The following is a 14,702-nucleotide window of genomic DNA, read 5'->3' as shown; positions in this document are numbered from 1 at the left end:
AATTTGCCCACAGATAAGTAACATAAGCCAAAAATCAAATTATTTATTAGTATCACCCGTAATTCGTTACATAAACCCGTATTTGTGTCTGTAAATTGCGTGTTATCTGGTCAATTTGCCAGTTTTCGTGAAAAAAATCCCTAGTTTCTGGGGGTGAGGACCTTTGTGTGGACATGGACATGTGTTTTTGTAAAAGGCGGCTCCTAGAACGTGAGTTCATCTCCGCCTCGTATCTCTGTGAAGATCAGTATCACTACAAACTGGCCAGATGTGTGTGACGTAGGTTTGTGTGTATTATGTGTGTGTTCTGTTGTTCTGTTCTGGCCTCTTGGCTACCCAGAAGCATCAGTCACCTGGACAGATGATTCTGGGTACTCGTCCACACCACGGGAAGGTGGGCCAGTCCCAGTTGAGCACGTAATGTCTCGATACGAGACTCTGAACCACCTGATGTTGCTAAAAGGTGAGCCAGATTTCTCTCGGAGCCCACTCCAGAGAGGGGAAAAAATATATATAATAATAATAATAATAAAATGAATAAATAAAATAAATAAATAAAACATAATAATAAATAAATAATAATAAAAAAATAATAAAATAAAAATAAAAATAAATAAATAAATTCCCTGTGATAAAAAAGGAAAGAGAGTGCTGTCTGGCACCAGTGACAGTCCAAATCCCAGGTGTCAGAACAGAGCGCGAGTGAAAAAAAAAAAATGAAGTTAAGTAAATGAAAAGAAATAAATAATTTTAATCCTATACCCTGGCTACAGTGAAGAGGAAGATGTAAGTCGGGTGCCAGCAGAGAGAGAGTAATAAAAAAAAATAAAAAAATGGGAGAGTGGATATCTATCCTACACAGAGTGAGAAAGAAGAAAACGTGAGCCAAGGCTGCTTCTAGTACCAGGGTAGGACCCGGAAACAGTGCAGAATGCCGGTTAAAAAAAAAAAAAAAAAAAAAATTGCACTGAAGTAACAGTCAATAGAAGAAGTGACTTTCAGTTGGCAGTGGCATTGTTAATGATCGGGATTTCCACGTCGGTGACTGGCGATCAAGTGTCCTCCTCCAGGCAAATACCTCAGCTGCAAAGGTCTGGAAGGCTTCGAGATTGTTCTGGGTACATATCAGTTGATGCAGATCGGCTGGGGGGGGAATCCTGGATCTTATTCTGGAGACGGTTTCTGATGTCGTTGTAATGTACACACTCCAGAAGCAAGTGTTTCCAACTTTCACTTTGTCCGCAAAAGCAGTAGGAAGTGTCAGTCAGTGTATGCAATTTCTCATTTAGAGAATCGTGTCCGGTAATGAGAAAGGAAGATTCGAGTCTGAGGGAGAACCATCGGGCGTTCTTTTTAGTGGTTGCAAAGGTTACCTCCGGAAGAAAACTCCGAGTTACAACCCCTACAGTAGAAGAATCCCATCTGGTCTGCCATACATTGAAGAGTTTATTGAGACATCGAGATTTCTCCTGCTTTATATCCGTAGTTAGTGAGAGTTCTATATCTAGGATCGTTGCCGGAATACCTTTTTTAATTCGATAGCAGATCCCCTTGTAGATTGTATAAAGGTCGAGAGGGAGAGTGCCTGCTATAACTTGGAGAGCTACTGTAGAAACTGTACGGCGGATTCGATGGGTCGCCAGAAACATAGCTCTTTGTATAGAGTTTAGCTTTTCTTTCATCTTAATGATGGAAACTCTGTGAAACCACGCCCCGGCAGCGTAGGTTACTATTGGGAGAAAGACAGCTTTATAATAAAGAAGAAGGGTTCGTTTTGATAGTCCCCACTCACTTCTTGAGATCCGTATAACTGCGGCGGAGAACTTTTTAGTCTTGGAACTCAGATGCTGTAGATGGGGGAAGAAAGACAGGCGGTTACCTATTACTAATCCCAGGACTTTTGTCTGTTCTATGAAGGTTAGCTGGGTTCCATTGATTTTGACTTGGGGGGGGGGGCCTTCGTAAGTCGAGTCGGTTTTTAAACACCATCATCTTAGTTTTGGCAGGGTTAATTTGCAATTTGTTGATTGTTGTCCAGGTAGAGAGATGGTTGAGTACTCGCTGTGCTGTGGATTAGGACCTTGCTATCTACGCTTGAGACTGACTAACTCAGCCATGGAATGAAAAAAGCCCATTAAAGTTCCTCGTCTCATCGACGGAATTCGAACCCGCGCCTTTTCCACCCGGTGTGGGGGTGGACGGTGCAATACTACTGTGCTACCCGTGCAGACTGTGATATTCATAAGCCTGAATATCACTGTGGATCTACACTGACGGAATCCATACTGGCTATCGTTGATCAGCTGTAACGTTTCTAGATAAACGTTGGCGGTTAATTAATTTCTCCATTACTTTAGAAAGAGTACAAGTGAGAGCAATGGGACAATAATTGAATGGGAGGGATTTGTCAAGCTTTTTAACAACTGGCTGGCTATGAACAAATTTCCAAGAAAAAGGAAAAACACTTCTGGAAAAAGAAAGTGAAAAAAGCGACACAGAACAGGAGTAAGCTCAAGAGCACAAGTTTTGAGAACAACTGGAGAAATACCATCAAGGCCTGCAGCTTTCTTAGTACCAAGATTCGTCAAATCATTTTGACATCCTATTGACGGAACGCTGACAATAGGAGGCATTGAATGTAGCGCACTAGTAATGGTGGGAGGTGGTTTATAGGACGTGGCAATAGAACCATCTGGTTTTGACAGAAGTGGGAACAGAGATGGGCAAAAGTTACGGCCAATACTTTTTGACAAGAGAGCAGAATTTCTCGAATACCAATTTGGACAAGAAGCAATTTTTCTACTCTTAGCCTGTTCGGAATCTAGTTTGGACTGATTAATAATTGCTTTACAATTGTTGCGAGTTTTAGTGTAGGCAGAAAATTAACCTAAAGATTAGGATTCAAGCCAATTACAATATGCAACGTTCTTGTCTTAAACAGCTTTATAACATTAATTGGAAAACCTAGGTTTTGAAAAAGGATGAAATTTTAAAGTGGAGTGTAGAATCCCTGCAAGAATAAAAATCATCATATTAGGCCACTCGAATATTTTTATTCATCTGCCGCACATTGTGTGTTATGTCTGTAAATTGCGTGTGTTCTATGGTCGATTTTCCTGTTTTGCTGGACGAAAAACCCCAGTTGCCAGGAGGGAAACCTTGCTGTCTACTCCTGAGATCAACTAACTCAGCCACGGAGTGAGAAAAGCCCATAAAAGTTCCTCGTGTCAGTGACGGGATTCGAAGGCGGGCCTTTTCTGCCCGGTGTGGGAAGAACGGTGATAACACCACAGTACTATCGCGCAGACTCCCTGCAAGGATATTATTATTATTTTAGGGTTACCCGTAATTAAATACATTAACCTGTATTTGCGTCTGTAAATTGCGTATGTTCTATGGTTGATTTGCCTGTTTTGCTGGACGAAAAAACCCTAGTTACTGGGGAGAAAAACCTTGCTATCTACGCCTGAAGCCGACTAACTCAGCCACGGAGTGAAAAAAGTCCATTAAAGTTCCTCGCGTCATCGATGGGATTCGAACCCAGGCCTTTTCCACCCGTAGTGGGGAGGACGGTGACGATACCACTGTGCTACCCGCGCAGACTCCTTGCAAAGATAGTTTCACTGAAACGATCTGAACAAACGTTGACATCAGAACATTTGAAACAGTAATCTGACCAAGGAAAAGAAGAAAATAAATCTCGCAGATCATTCCATTTTGCATTCTTGTAATGCCAAACAACACGAGGTTAAGAATGGCCACAAGATAAAGACTCCATTAGAGAAGAGACTATCACCATGTAGTCATCTGAGGTGCCTAGAGCACCACTCACCTCGACACTGTATTTAGAAAGGTGTTTGTGAGATAAAAATGACGCTTTTGTTGACTGTGTGATTAGGATTGTTTGGAGGTCTACTGATAAATTAACAACCTGTGCAATCATTAGTAACTGTAAAAGCCTCAGCATCTCGACCAGTCTGGTCCGTGTCACTAAAAAACGGAAGGCAGCTAGAGCTGTGAACATTACTATCACCTCACTGTTAAGAAAGTTAGACTGGAGAAAGTCAAGTTTAAAAGAGAGGAAGTCAAAGAGTGAGAAATCATGATTAGAGTTAGGAGAACGATGGAATCAACGGATAAATTTGACAGAATGAGAGAGAGAGAGAGAGAGAGAGAGAGAGAGAGAGAGAGAGAGAGAGAGAGAGAGAGAGAGAGAGAGAGAGAGAGAGAGATTTTAAGCCAGAGAACATCGAAAAGATGACATTTAAAATTACTAAGTCTATGACAGGGAATATCAGAACAGACATATGCATGCAAAAGTACTGTAAGATATAAAATCTTACAAGTAAAATATTTCATACACAGGAGAGATTAATTAAAAGTAAAGCTTCTGGCATGACAGTATGGGACGGTGAAACCTTACCAGTCACAAATATTATTTAAGATAATGAATCACTCGCCAGGGATTAAATTAGACAAGGAACAAGAAGGGAGGAGTAAACAAAGGAAAGACTAGTAACAGATGGGTTACACTTCAGCTCCGAGTACACGGGAATAAACCAAAACAACAAAACAACGGGAACAGGTAGCAGCGGCTGTTGGTGTATAAGTGTGAAAAATTGGTGGCTCTGAAAGAACAATAGGGCAGAGGGCTGAGATTGTCGGAACATTCCTTTGATCGGTAACACCTGGAGACGGGACGAGAAGTAAATACATGACAAATTCTCGTATTTTTATTAAGACTGGCGTCTAGCTGTCGGTAATGGCAAGCTTTGTGGATCTTATGAAGAAAAGGTGCTAAGTGAACCTGGGATTGCGGAAATGGCGACGGACTTCAAAGACGCAGGCAGCCTGAGAAATTTACAAATTTATTAAAATGAGAGGTTGGATCGAACACTGAAGGGACAGCTTGGGAAAGAATACATGGGGAAATAGAACAGAAAGAAAGGTTTGATAAAATGAGAAGATTGGTTAAGACCCGGAACTAGGGCGAGCGTGAATTAGGGGCGGTACAGAATTGAGATGAACAAAATGAGGGAACCAGGGGAGAGAAAAAAACACAGAGTTGAGTTTTGTCGGTGTTGGTAAAAATGGTTTAGTGTGAGACAATTTGAGATATTTGTCGGAGTTAGTTAATATGAGTAAGCAGGTAGACAAAGTTGAGATATTTGTCGGAGTTAGTGAGAGATTCCCTGTGAGTTTTCTCCTTGTGAATGAGTTTCTTAAAAGGTGGGGCGGGGAAGCGAGGGAAACACCCTGTGAGCTTTCTCCTTGTGAATGAGTTTTAAAAAGGTGGACAAAGTCGTAAGCGGAATTAGTAGCCCGATCAGGTGGAGAAAGGCCGCAGAAGGAAAGATTACTGTCCTTGTAACGACGGAATAGGACCGTACGTCAAAGAGCCAGCCCAGACCAGATGGAACAGTGAGTTTTATCAGAGTAGTAGAACTGGAACCAGCACGAAATTTCCCTGGAAGCCCTTAGATGAATGCCTGGCCAACGATGATGCCAGTCCCAAACAAGAAGCAGAAGTCCCCAAAACAGAAAAGTCCGATTCGTAAAATTAAGTAAGTGACTAGTTATATAGTATTCTCCCTTACGCATAAAGGACTGTAGGAACCCTAATATCGGATTAGTAGAAGTTTAGTAAGATACTAAGGGAAGGATGTACAAAAACGATAAATATGTATACATAAATATAGGGATAAGTCAGATGATAGTTATGGTTTTGATTAATGTATGATTAGACATATGTAGAAAAGTAAAGGAGAGAAATTTGATATTTGTTATTAGTTATTGTCTAACATATATGTATGATATATTTTGGAAGGGAAGGGTAGAGAAATACAGAGAAAAGAATAGTCTTCTGAATGTAGATAACCCTTTGGACAAGCATTAGTCCAGAAATTGAGGTCAAATGTACGATTTATCTTGATTAGAGAAAGTTTGTGAAATTATATTCCCCAAGATAAAAGGGGCACTAAATAAATCAAAAGTTAAGAGTGAAATTCCTAAATCAATTTATAAAGTAAGATTTTGACTTACATAGGAGAAAAGGTATTAACTAAACCTCTTGAGTATTTATTGATGATGTGTGAAGAAAGAAGAAACTATAGCAGTTTTCTGTAAGGATATTAATTATGTTGTGTAGGATGAAATAACCCTTCTAGTAAATAACCCAATGTATTAAATTGCATATATATCTGATACTACATAGGCAAATTTGAATAATATTAGTATGTGCCTGAGTTTTGATCACTTTATCATGTTGTATATATATATATGTAAATAAACTATGTTATTTATTAATTAGTGAGTTTGTTATTCTTGAACACTCAGCCTTACCGAAGGGAATTATACATAATTGAGAAGTTCCCTCGAACCTGTATTCTCCTGTGAATCCAAAGACAGATGTGTAAGTGAGGATATAGACAATGGGTCTATATATTTATTAGGGAACAAAACAAGTATAAGATATTTAATATTAATATTAAATTAATAAAAGAAGAAAAGATAAACCCCCACAGTGCCACCTTTGAAGCTTAAGGTATCATACAGTGAATAATATAAATCAGACAAATAATATGAGTCAGTGGTTAAATCAAACGATAACTGGGATTCTGTCAGAAAACGTACATGGGGTTTGGTAGACTGTAAATGGATATGGACATTATTGAGATTAGAATCGAGATCATGTATATTTGTAAAATGAACGAGGAAGTCTTTGAGAGGTTTAGATCTTTTCGCAGGTAAGGATGTTCTATTGGTAGGACAACTGATGATGCATTCAGTTGAAAGAAAAGGTGGTGAGGGCATTCTGTATGAAGTAATGAAATTTTTTGGATATGGTGTACACATGGCAAGAATATATCTAGCTCCTTAACATAACGCGATCTTGACAATGCACCCCGCATACAGACTACTTTCACTTCCTCCAGTTACTATCTGGCAGAGTAGCAGCAATTTATACACCAGCTGATCCGGAAGCCCCTAGAGATTTACAAATAGGTTTTGTCCGGTGGACGATCTAGCGGTCGGTCTGCGAACACCGTTTTAGAGCTGTACCCTCGAAACGTAAGGAACATTAGATCTCGCCATTAAATCCATCATCATCACCTCAAAAGACATCAATCATACAGCATGATGGAAGAGATGGGGGAAATGGCGAAGCTTTACTCAGGAGACTAAATAATAGGTTTCACCACTTCAAGCCTCCAATAAGCAAAGTGGTAGTATTGCAGTGGTTGATGAGAGTCATCTACCACCTAGTATTGCCTGGTAACACAGAGGGATGGCATTCCTTCGTGTGGTGTGGCCGCCACACCTGAACCCCTTCTTACGTTGGTTCACTCCTGGGTGGTCAGCTCTAGTATGTTAGATGCCGTATTTGAAAACTTGCACATGCGAGTTATAGCCAGGATTATTAACAGTCCCACCATCGTGAAGGTACAAGCAGAGGATTTGGCTGTCATAGAGGTACCGGACATTACCAAAATCAGGTCCACTTGACTTGAGTGCCACCTGAGTTCCAACAGCGTTTAGACTCCCAGGTAGCAAGCTCGGCTTGGCTTAAATGAGAAATTTTCTGTGACAGTCTGATGGGCCGAAACTAATAAAATAAGGACCTTCACTTCAGAAATTGCATCGTTTACTTACTCTGACTTTCTCAAATTTTTCTCTTTCTTCTGTGGTTAAGGTTGGCTGGAATGAAAAAAGAAATAAGTTAAACGGGGGATCACAAACATCTCCAGTAATAACAATACATCCATATGAAACATTACAGTTTTGTTTTATGGTCAGCCAGTTAGTTAATTTTCTCTGATAATAATTAACCCTTCCATGAGTGAATTTTCAAAAATTAATGTAATATCTGTAAAGATATTTCCTGCAAATTTTGTAATAATGGGATTAATGTGTACAGAAAACACTGTACAATCTGGCACATAACAATTCTTTAAAATCCCGCACAATTTACAAAAAATAAAAGAAATAATTTAAAAAACGCTTACAGATGCAAATAAGTTCCTTGTTAGTGCTTAATATTTCTTGAAATATGCTTCTCCAAAACTGCTCAACCATGAGGTATGTCTCGCTAAAATCCAGAAATTTTAAAAAGGCCGAGCCTTTTAAAAATAATTTTAAAAAGATTTAAAAAGGTGTCGAGTTTTAGAAAGCGTACCATAAAGCTTATCTGGTGTTCACCTAAAAGAATAAAAACAAACAAAGTATCCTTATTGTTCATAATAAAGTTGTTTAAAGTATTATAGTACTATCAGGACCGGCCCGAGGTACAGGTGAACCAGGCGATCGCCTAGGCTCTCTGGAAGCAGAGACGGCGCCTGGAAGGACAATAGAACAATATTATAAGGATAATTCTCTAAATAATACTCAAACACGAATACTCAGAAACAGGATTTGGCTTTTCTGTCACTTAATAAAGACGAATTCAAAGTGTTTCAATACCGAAAGATCACAGTCCTCAAACCTGAGTGCAATTAAACCTATTCAAAGTTCCTTATTCTTGATCTATAGGAATTCTGGGAGAAAACGGCAGTGAAGGTTATGATAAACAATCTTCAATAGTTCTGTTCATGAAACAGAATTGAGAACAGTATTCTTTAGTGAGAAGATTTTTATTGTTTAGCGTAGAAGTGACAGTGTAGAACATTATATTTTATATAACATGATAAAGTAGTTGCACTCTTTAGAACCCTAAAAGTCTGGTTTTATAAATAAAGTGTTCTATTGTTATGTCATACATCACATTATATTAGTTCCTTCCATGAATTTTTATTATTTAATATTTTTAAAATATATCCTACAACAATTATATCTGAATTGTAGGATCCTTTCTCCTGTACTCTTATTTATTTTTTTTATTCTTTTATTGAACATATAAAATTAAAGACACAACATAAAATCGATATTACGGAGTCCTTCTTCAAATTATTCGAAATAAACAATTAACTGAAATAAAAACGGTCTTTTAGAACCAACTGCTTCTATATAATTTTTGCAGCAAAGATAGATTTTTACATCACTAATCAATATTGAAGGGGGAAATTTAAAATTTTCGCCTAGGATACTAAGAAAGCTTGGGGCGGCCCTGGGTACTATAAATATGTAAGCCCCATCAGCACCGTTGTCAGAGATTCACTATGTCATCGTACTTGATCGATTACAGCTTGAGATGAATCGTCTACCTCACTGATGGAAGAAATGTTTCAGCTTTTGCAATGATTCTGATGAGCAGAGGAAGTATGCACTTGTACTGGTTATAAGCAAAACAATTCTGAATATGTCCTCGCGGTTAGGAATAGTTTTAATGACCTCATCGGCCTTGTTCTATATATATCCACCTTTAAGTTTCATTATTAGTTATTATGTTATTATTCATCGCATGCGGACTGCATTTATTTATGTGCATTAAAGTCTTCTAATCTTATAACATAAAATTATGGTGCGGATTAATATATCATTAAGTGCTACAGAAATTTTTAAATTCAATGAACTACTTAACATAGTACGTGAATACAGTACTAACTATATTCAACGTACATGCATATGCTATTACTATATCTAATACAAGTAGTTAGGGGATAATAATTAAATAAAAATCAAACAATTCTTACCAAGAATCCATCTAGCCAGTCCAGCACCTTTGAAAATACCTATTAATAATAACAAAATAAAAGTTATTATCTGTAAAGATATAGAAGACAACAACACCCATCAGAGATGCAATGACAGCCAAGGATTTTACACTGAACTTACTCTATGTGATTTAAATTATTTGAACATCCGCACTTTTAATACTTTGTACTATTTCGGAATTATTAAAAGCATGTATTTGAACCCAGAGGTAAAATTATAAATGTCGTGTATGTTTGTCTATGCAGTAATAATAATTTGAAGTCAGTACATGTAGTGAATTGGAACTCACAGACTTTCAATTTCTAATGGTGACTGGATGCCACGTCATTATCCTTTGTGCTCGCAACTGCGATTCGGAACTGCAATTATGGAACGCGTTCGAAGAACCATAAAGAGGATAGTTTAGGCTTCTCGCATGCTGTTTGCGATAAATAAGGAGTAAATTCAAAACGTGCCAACATTTAATCACTTCTGGAGCTGCATAGCCTTGGGGTTTAATGGCATGAACTCAATATCAAGATGACTGGTACACCCACAGTCAACTGGTACACCCACAATAAAAGCAACGCGGAGATGGGGAAAACCCCTGGTGCCGTTAGACAATAAGTACACTTTACACTTTTATCAAGATGACTATTGCAATGGTGTTCGAATTACTGTTATTTCCAACATACATGTCTCTAACACCGTGGTAAAAGATGGTATGGAGTGGCAAATCTTTACAATGTTTTGTACTGATGAACGTGTTTTGGGATCTAGATAGACTGGAGAACGCTTCCTATCAAAGTGCATTATTTCTACCTCCTGATGTTTGATGGTAGGGTCAGATGATAGTGTTTCAGCTGGGATTTATTCTCAGTTCAGTCGTTGTGCCTAAACCATGAAATTCGTGATCTTGTTCTACGCTTTAGACAAGTATTCACGGTATTCTTTGTGGTAGTACGATAGCAACTATTCCTATCGATACCTGTTTCTGTTTCCAAGTATCTCACAACAACGCTCCATGGCATACAGCAAGTGTCATATCACTATTGGTTTGTGGATAATGGTGTCGAAAGGCTGGACTGATCCTTCAGAGTTCACACCTTTATCCTACTGAACATGTGGGATAAATTGAAGCGGTGTATTAGGCTGGGGCGAAAACGGTCTTCTTCCAAACTGTCACATGTTTTGCAAGAATAATGGCACCTGTTTTTCAAGACAGTAGTAGCAAATTTTGGCATGAAACCAATTAGAAATTGATAGAAATTATGAAGGATGGTTAAGGTTATCAAACAGGCCAAAGATGTCTCTATTACGCATCAGATTTTTTAAATTAAAGTCCTTTTTTTCAACTACCAGTCCATGTCAGAATACTTTTGTTCGTATAATATAATATAATGCTATGCGTCCTAATATAATATAATTTAATATAATATTATGTAACCTATTTACAAAGGCCATGCAGAATTATACAGAAGGAACAATAATTAGATGCTAGACGCAGTTAAAATTATTGAGGCGGAAGTAGTTAGAACTGTCTAAGGATTTACCTACAATATATTATATTCTTTGCGAATTTGGAGTGATTCGTATCAAACCTATTTATTCCATTCCAACTATTGTAGCCCAAGATCTGCAAAGAAAACTTTGCCAGGTGTTGTTTTCTGATGGACCAGAGAAGGAACTTCTCACTGAGAGTCATCATCAGGAAGCTTCACCCAAACGACTTCTCAAATGTTTGGGAAAAAGATCATCCCGCCAACAACTTGAAAGTTACAATAAGCCTTCACTAGAAAAGTAACGTAAATATTCTAATGATTTGAAGTGCCTACTCGAGAAGTGCTGTGAGGAACTGAGTATGGTACTTGATTGTAACCCAATGGGCGATTCGGTATTCTCCAGCTATTAAGTGGTGGGTTTGCTGTTTTCTGGAAAAAAAAACCCCGAGTTTCCGGGAGAAAATAATCATGTTACCCTCACCTGATACTGACTAACTCAGCCATGTTGTGAAAAAGGTCGATAAATATTATTCACGTCGTCGACGGGGGCTGGAAAGCAAGCCTTTTTCATCCAGCATGGGGAGGACGGCAATTCTACCAACTGTGCTACCTATGAAAACATTTGTTATGGTGTATATTGCTTGCGATGATATTGTTTCAGTAATATGATTGAGGAAAACTTATAAAAATTTCATTAATTTTTTATTTCACGGTAGTAAAATTATATAGGTTTGTTTCAGAATGATGAATAAAGACTACGCAGAATGACATCCAATATACCAAATGAACTGATACCAATCCTGATTTTCTGCTTAGGATCAGATAAAACTTTCTGAAGTTATGGATAACGAAAAGATGTGCACTGTCCTGCCACTTTTTAAGACCATTTGCTAAAGGCTGACGAACAAGGTGCTGAAAAGTGATACGAGCAATATTGGTCTATTCATGTAACAACTTGTCTTTTCATCCAAGTTTCTTGCAACGACCGACAGGAAACTTGGATGATATGCAACCCGACCCACAAGGCCTGTTTTCTAACTTTCCTATCGATGGAGCAATATAGGCAATGCCTTGATCTGAACAACGTACCCTTCCATTGCATTCAACAGATGGTTCGTGCAATTGACAGCTATCTAGCAGTTACTTGAAGTCTTCAAACTACTTTCCAATATTTAGCGTAGTGGACAATGGCATTCTCTCCTTGAAAAAAAAAAACCCAGTCCCTATGGATAAATGTGTAATACCACTGGATAGTTTTGATCAGTAACGATATTCAGATATGTCTGGCGTTCATAATGCCCTGCAGCAGAATCGAAAAACCAAGGGTACGCCACAAAATACATATATCATTATACTTCCTCCAACAGACTTCCAGCAGTATAAAAAGCTCCTTGTGCTGCTGTTCTGTTCTATGATGGTCTTGGGGCCACCATAGAACAGAAACACAGATGAGATGAGCTGAGTCTAAAAAGCTTAAATCCAGACTCATCGGACACTCCACTTTTTCCAATCCTACTTCCAACCTCTGTTATTTTTAAGTCTGAAGGGTGATTTTAACAAAACTTTTAGCATTGCATCATTCCAGAGGCGTGGAAAGCAACAATCTCTAAGACAAATATAAAGCCTTGTTAGTAATAAAATCAGATACAAACGATAAAACCTTTTAATTACTTCTCTCTCTCTCTCTAGTAGATCCATCCCTGGATACCTGTTATCCGTAAATTTGCACACTGCTTGATCCAACTCAACTAAGGTAAATAATGGTGGCTCGTCCACTTTATTGTTATTGTCTCTATTCAACAATATATTTTGCTTATGTGCAACGAAACGTCAGTGTATGAACCACAAATTAATCGATCCAGAATCACACTCATACATTCCTCTCAAGTAACACATTTCACGTTAATCTGTCCTGTTCCTCTGTTATCAGTATCCAATAAACTAGTAGTCCCCAATGGTTATCATTACCAGCCATTTTAACCAACGTTCTCCAAGCCTCTTATTTCTTTTTTTGCAATCATATATACATAATTCCTTCGAGTTCTGAAAACTTCCTCCTTCAGACTCCTCATATCTTTTGTGTTTGTCCTTTCTACACTCGCTGAGTCTTCTTCCTATCTTTATAGATTGATTTCATCAAAAGCTTAGTTCAGTTGCCCACCATTTTACTGGTGTACACTTTATTTGATTGTGCCGCATCCACTGAGTTGTCCTCAGATAGAGTGCGTTGAAACAACTGGACCAAATCTTCACCAAATAGCTGACATGCTCCCATGTTTCTTTCAGTCCAGAATAGCAAGTATCTTTATCATAAATACCCAACTTTCCATCAACGTATTATAGTCAGCAGTTCCCCCTTTATCTGCTCTTTGCTTATACTTAAAAAGACAGGAGTCCAAAGATCACGGACTAAATTTCACTCCATCACAATCCATCAATAGGGCAAGATGCATTATTCACAAATATATACACTTATTACCAAATATTAACAAATTATTAACAAATATCAAGTCCAATTGGCTTCAACAGTTCACCAAAAAAAAGCCCAAAAAGAAATCCGCTGGAGTAGCTTTCCCAAGGATCAAAAAGAAGAATCTTCAGAGGCAGTAGAAATCCAAAAGCAGTGTTTTAATATATAATATATAACAAAGCATTGTTACTATCTAATATCAGTAATTACTTTGATAAGTCGTAGCTACAAGTAACTTTTCAATACACCAACCTTAAAGTACAAAGAGTCACATGAACAACAAAAGTCTATCTTGAGTTAACTGATCGAGGTTCATCTCTCCTTTTGAAGACACGTGTAGCAAATGTATTAAGAGCATTAAATGCAATATGAGATTGAACAAGTATGGATTTATTTTGCACTAGTGAAGATTCATGCAATAAGTTGAAGTTTTTGTCTATATTCCAAATAGTAGTAACGATCAAGTAAGTTATGGTATACTTTCTCTTCAACCCCACACGGACAAATTGTAGTAGGAAACAGTCCTAATCTAAACAGTTTACTATTAATGCTCCCATGACCGGACAGCAGCAATATGCCATGCAATCCTGGATAAAACCATAAAAATTCTTTCTTCTTCAACTCTCTAACAAAAGGAAAAAATTCTCTCGTTACACTATGAAGATCTGAGGTATTCCAATCTCTTTGCAACTTTACAATGTAGCTGGAACGCAGTCGTTTCCTTTCATAAGCCAAAGAAGCACTCAAATCGAGCTGCACATCTTCCAAGGAAATAGGGTGTAATTTCTTCAGATGATAATTCGTGTATCTCTATTGATTTCATAATGTACTGGTAGTGTCCTCAATATAACCTGTAAAGCCACAGTAGATGTTGTCCTACATGCTCTAGACATCACAGGAGAGCCTGTAACAACTGTTTAATCACAGCAGACTTAGTAGCTATATATCCCCAAGCAACGGCACAATAGTTAATAATAGACAAAAGTACACTATTGTAATATAGTCTGAGAGAGTGACCTCTCAAGTCCCACTCCTTTCTGGTTATCAATCGCAATCTTGCTAGAATTGATTTACATTTTTCTTTTATGTACCTTACATAA

General features: G+C 37.9%; 1 protein-coding gene across 1 annotated transcript in view; it reads right to left on the bottom strand.

Annotated features, from left to right (window-relative positions):
* LOC150076204 (uncharacterized) overlaps positions 1 to 14,702 on the bottom strand; it is a 36,630-nt gene that overhangs the window by 1,926 nt on the left and 20,002 nt on the right. Inside the window, exons 4-5 of the mRNA XM_090387285.1 lie at positions 9,630 to 9,668; positions 7,654 to 7,698 (exon numbers count right to left, since the gene is read on the bottom strand). Of these exons, the coding sequence (XP_090243411.1) occupies positions 7,654 to 7,698; positions 9,630 to 9,668 (84 nt within the window). The remainder of the gene's footprint in view (positions 1 to 7,653; positions 7,699 to 9,629; positions 9,669 to 14,702) is intronic.

Source organism: Mastigoproctus giganteus, chromosome 13, assembly GCF_048544385.1.
Source record: "Mastigoproctus giganteus isolate SK-2022 chromosome 13, ASM4854438v1, whole genome shotgun sequence".
NCBI classification, from domain to species: Eukaryota; Metazoa; Arthropoda; class Arachnida; order Uropygi; family Thelyphonidae; genus Mastigoproctus; species Mastigoproctus giganteus.
The sequence above is the reverse complement of the archived record's forward strand: the minus strand, read 5'-3'. Positions and strand labels throughout refer to the sequence as shown.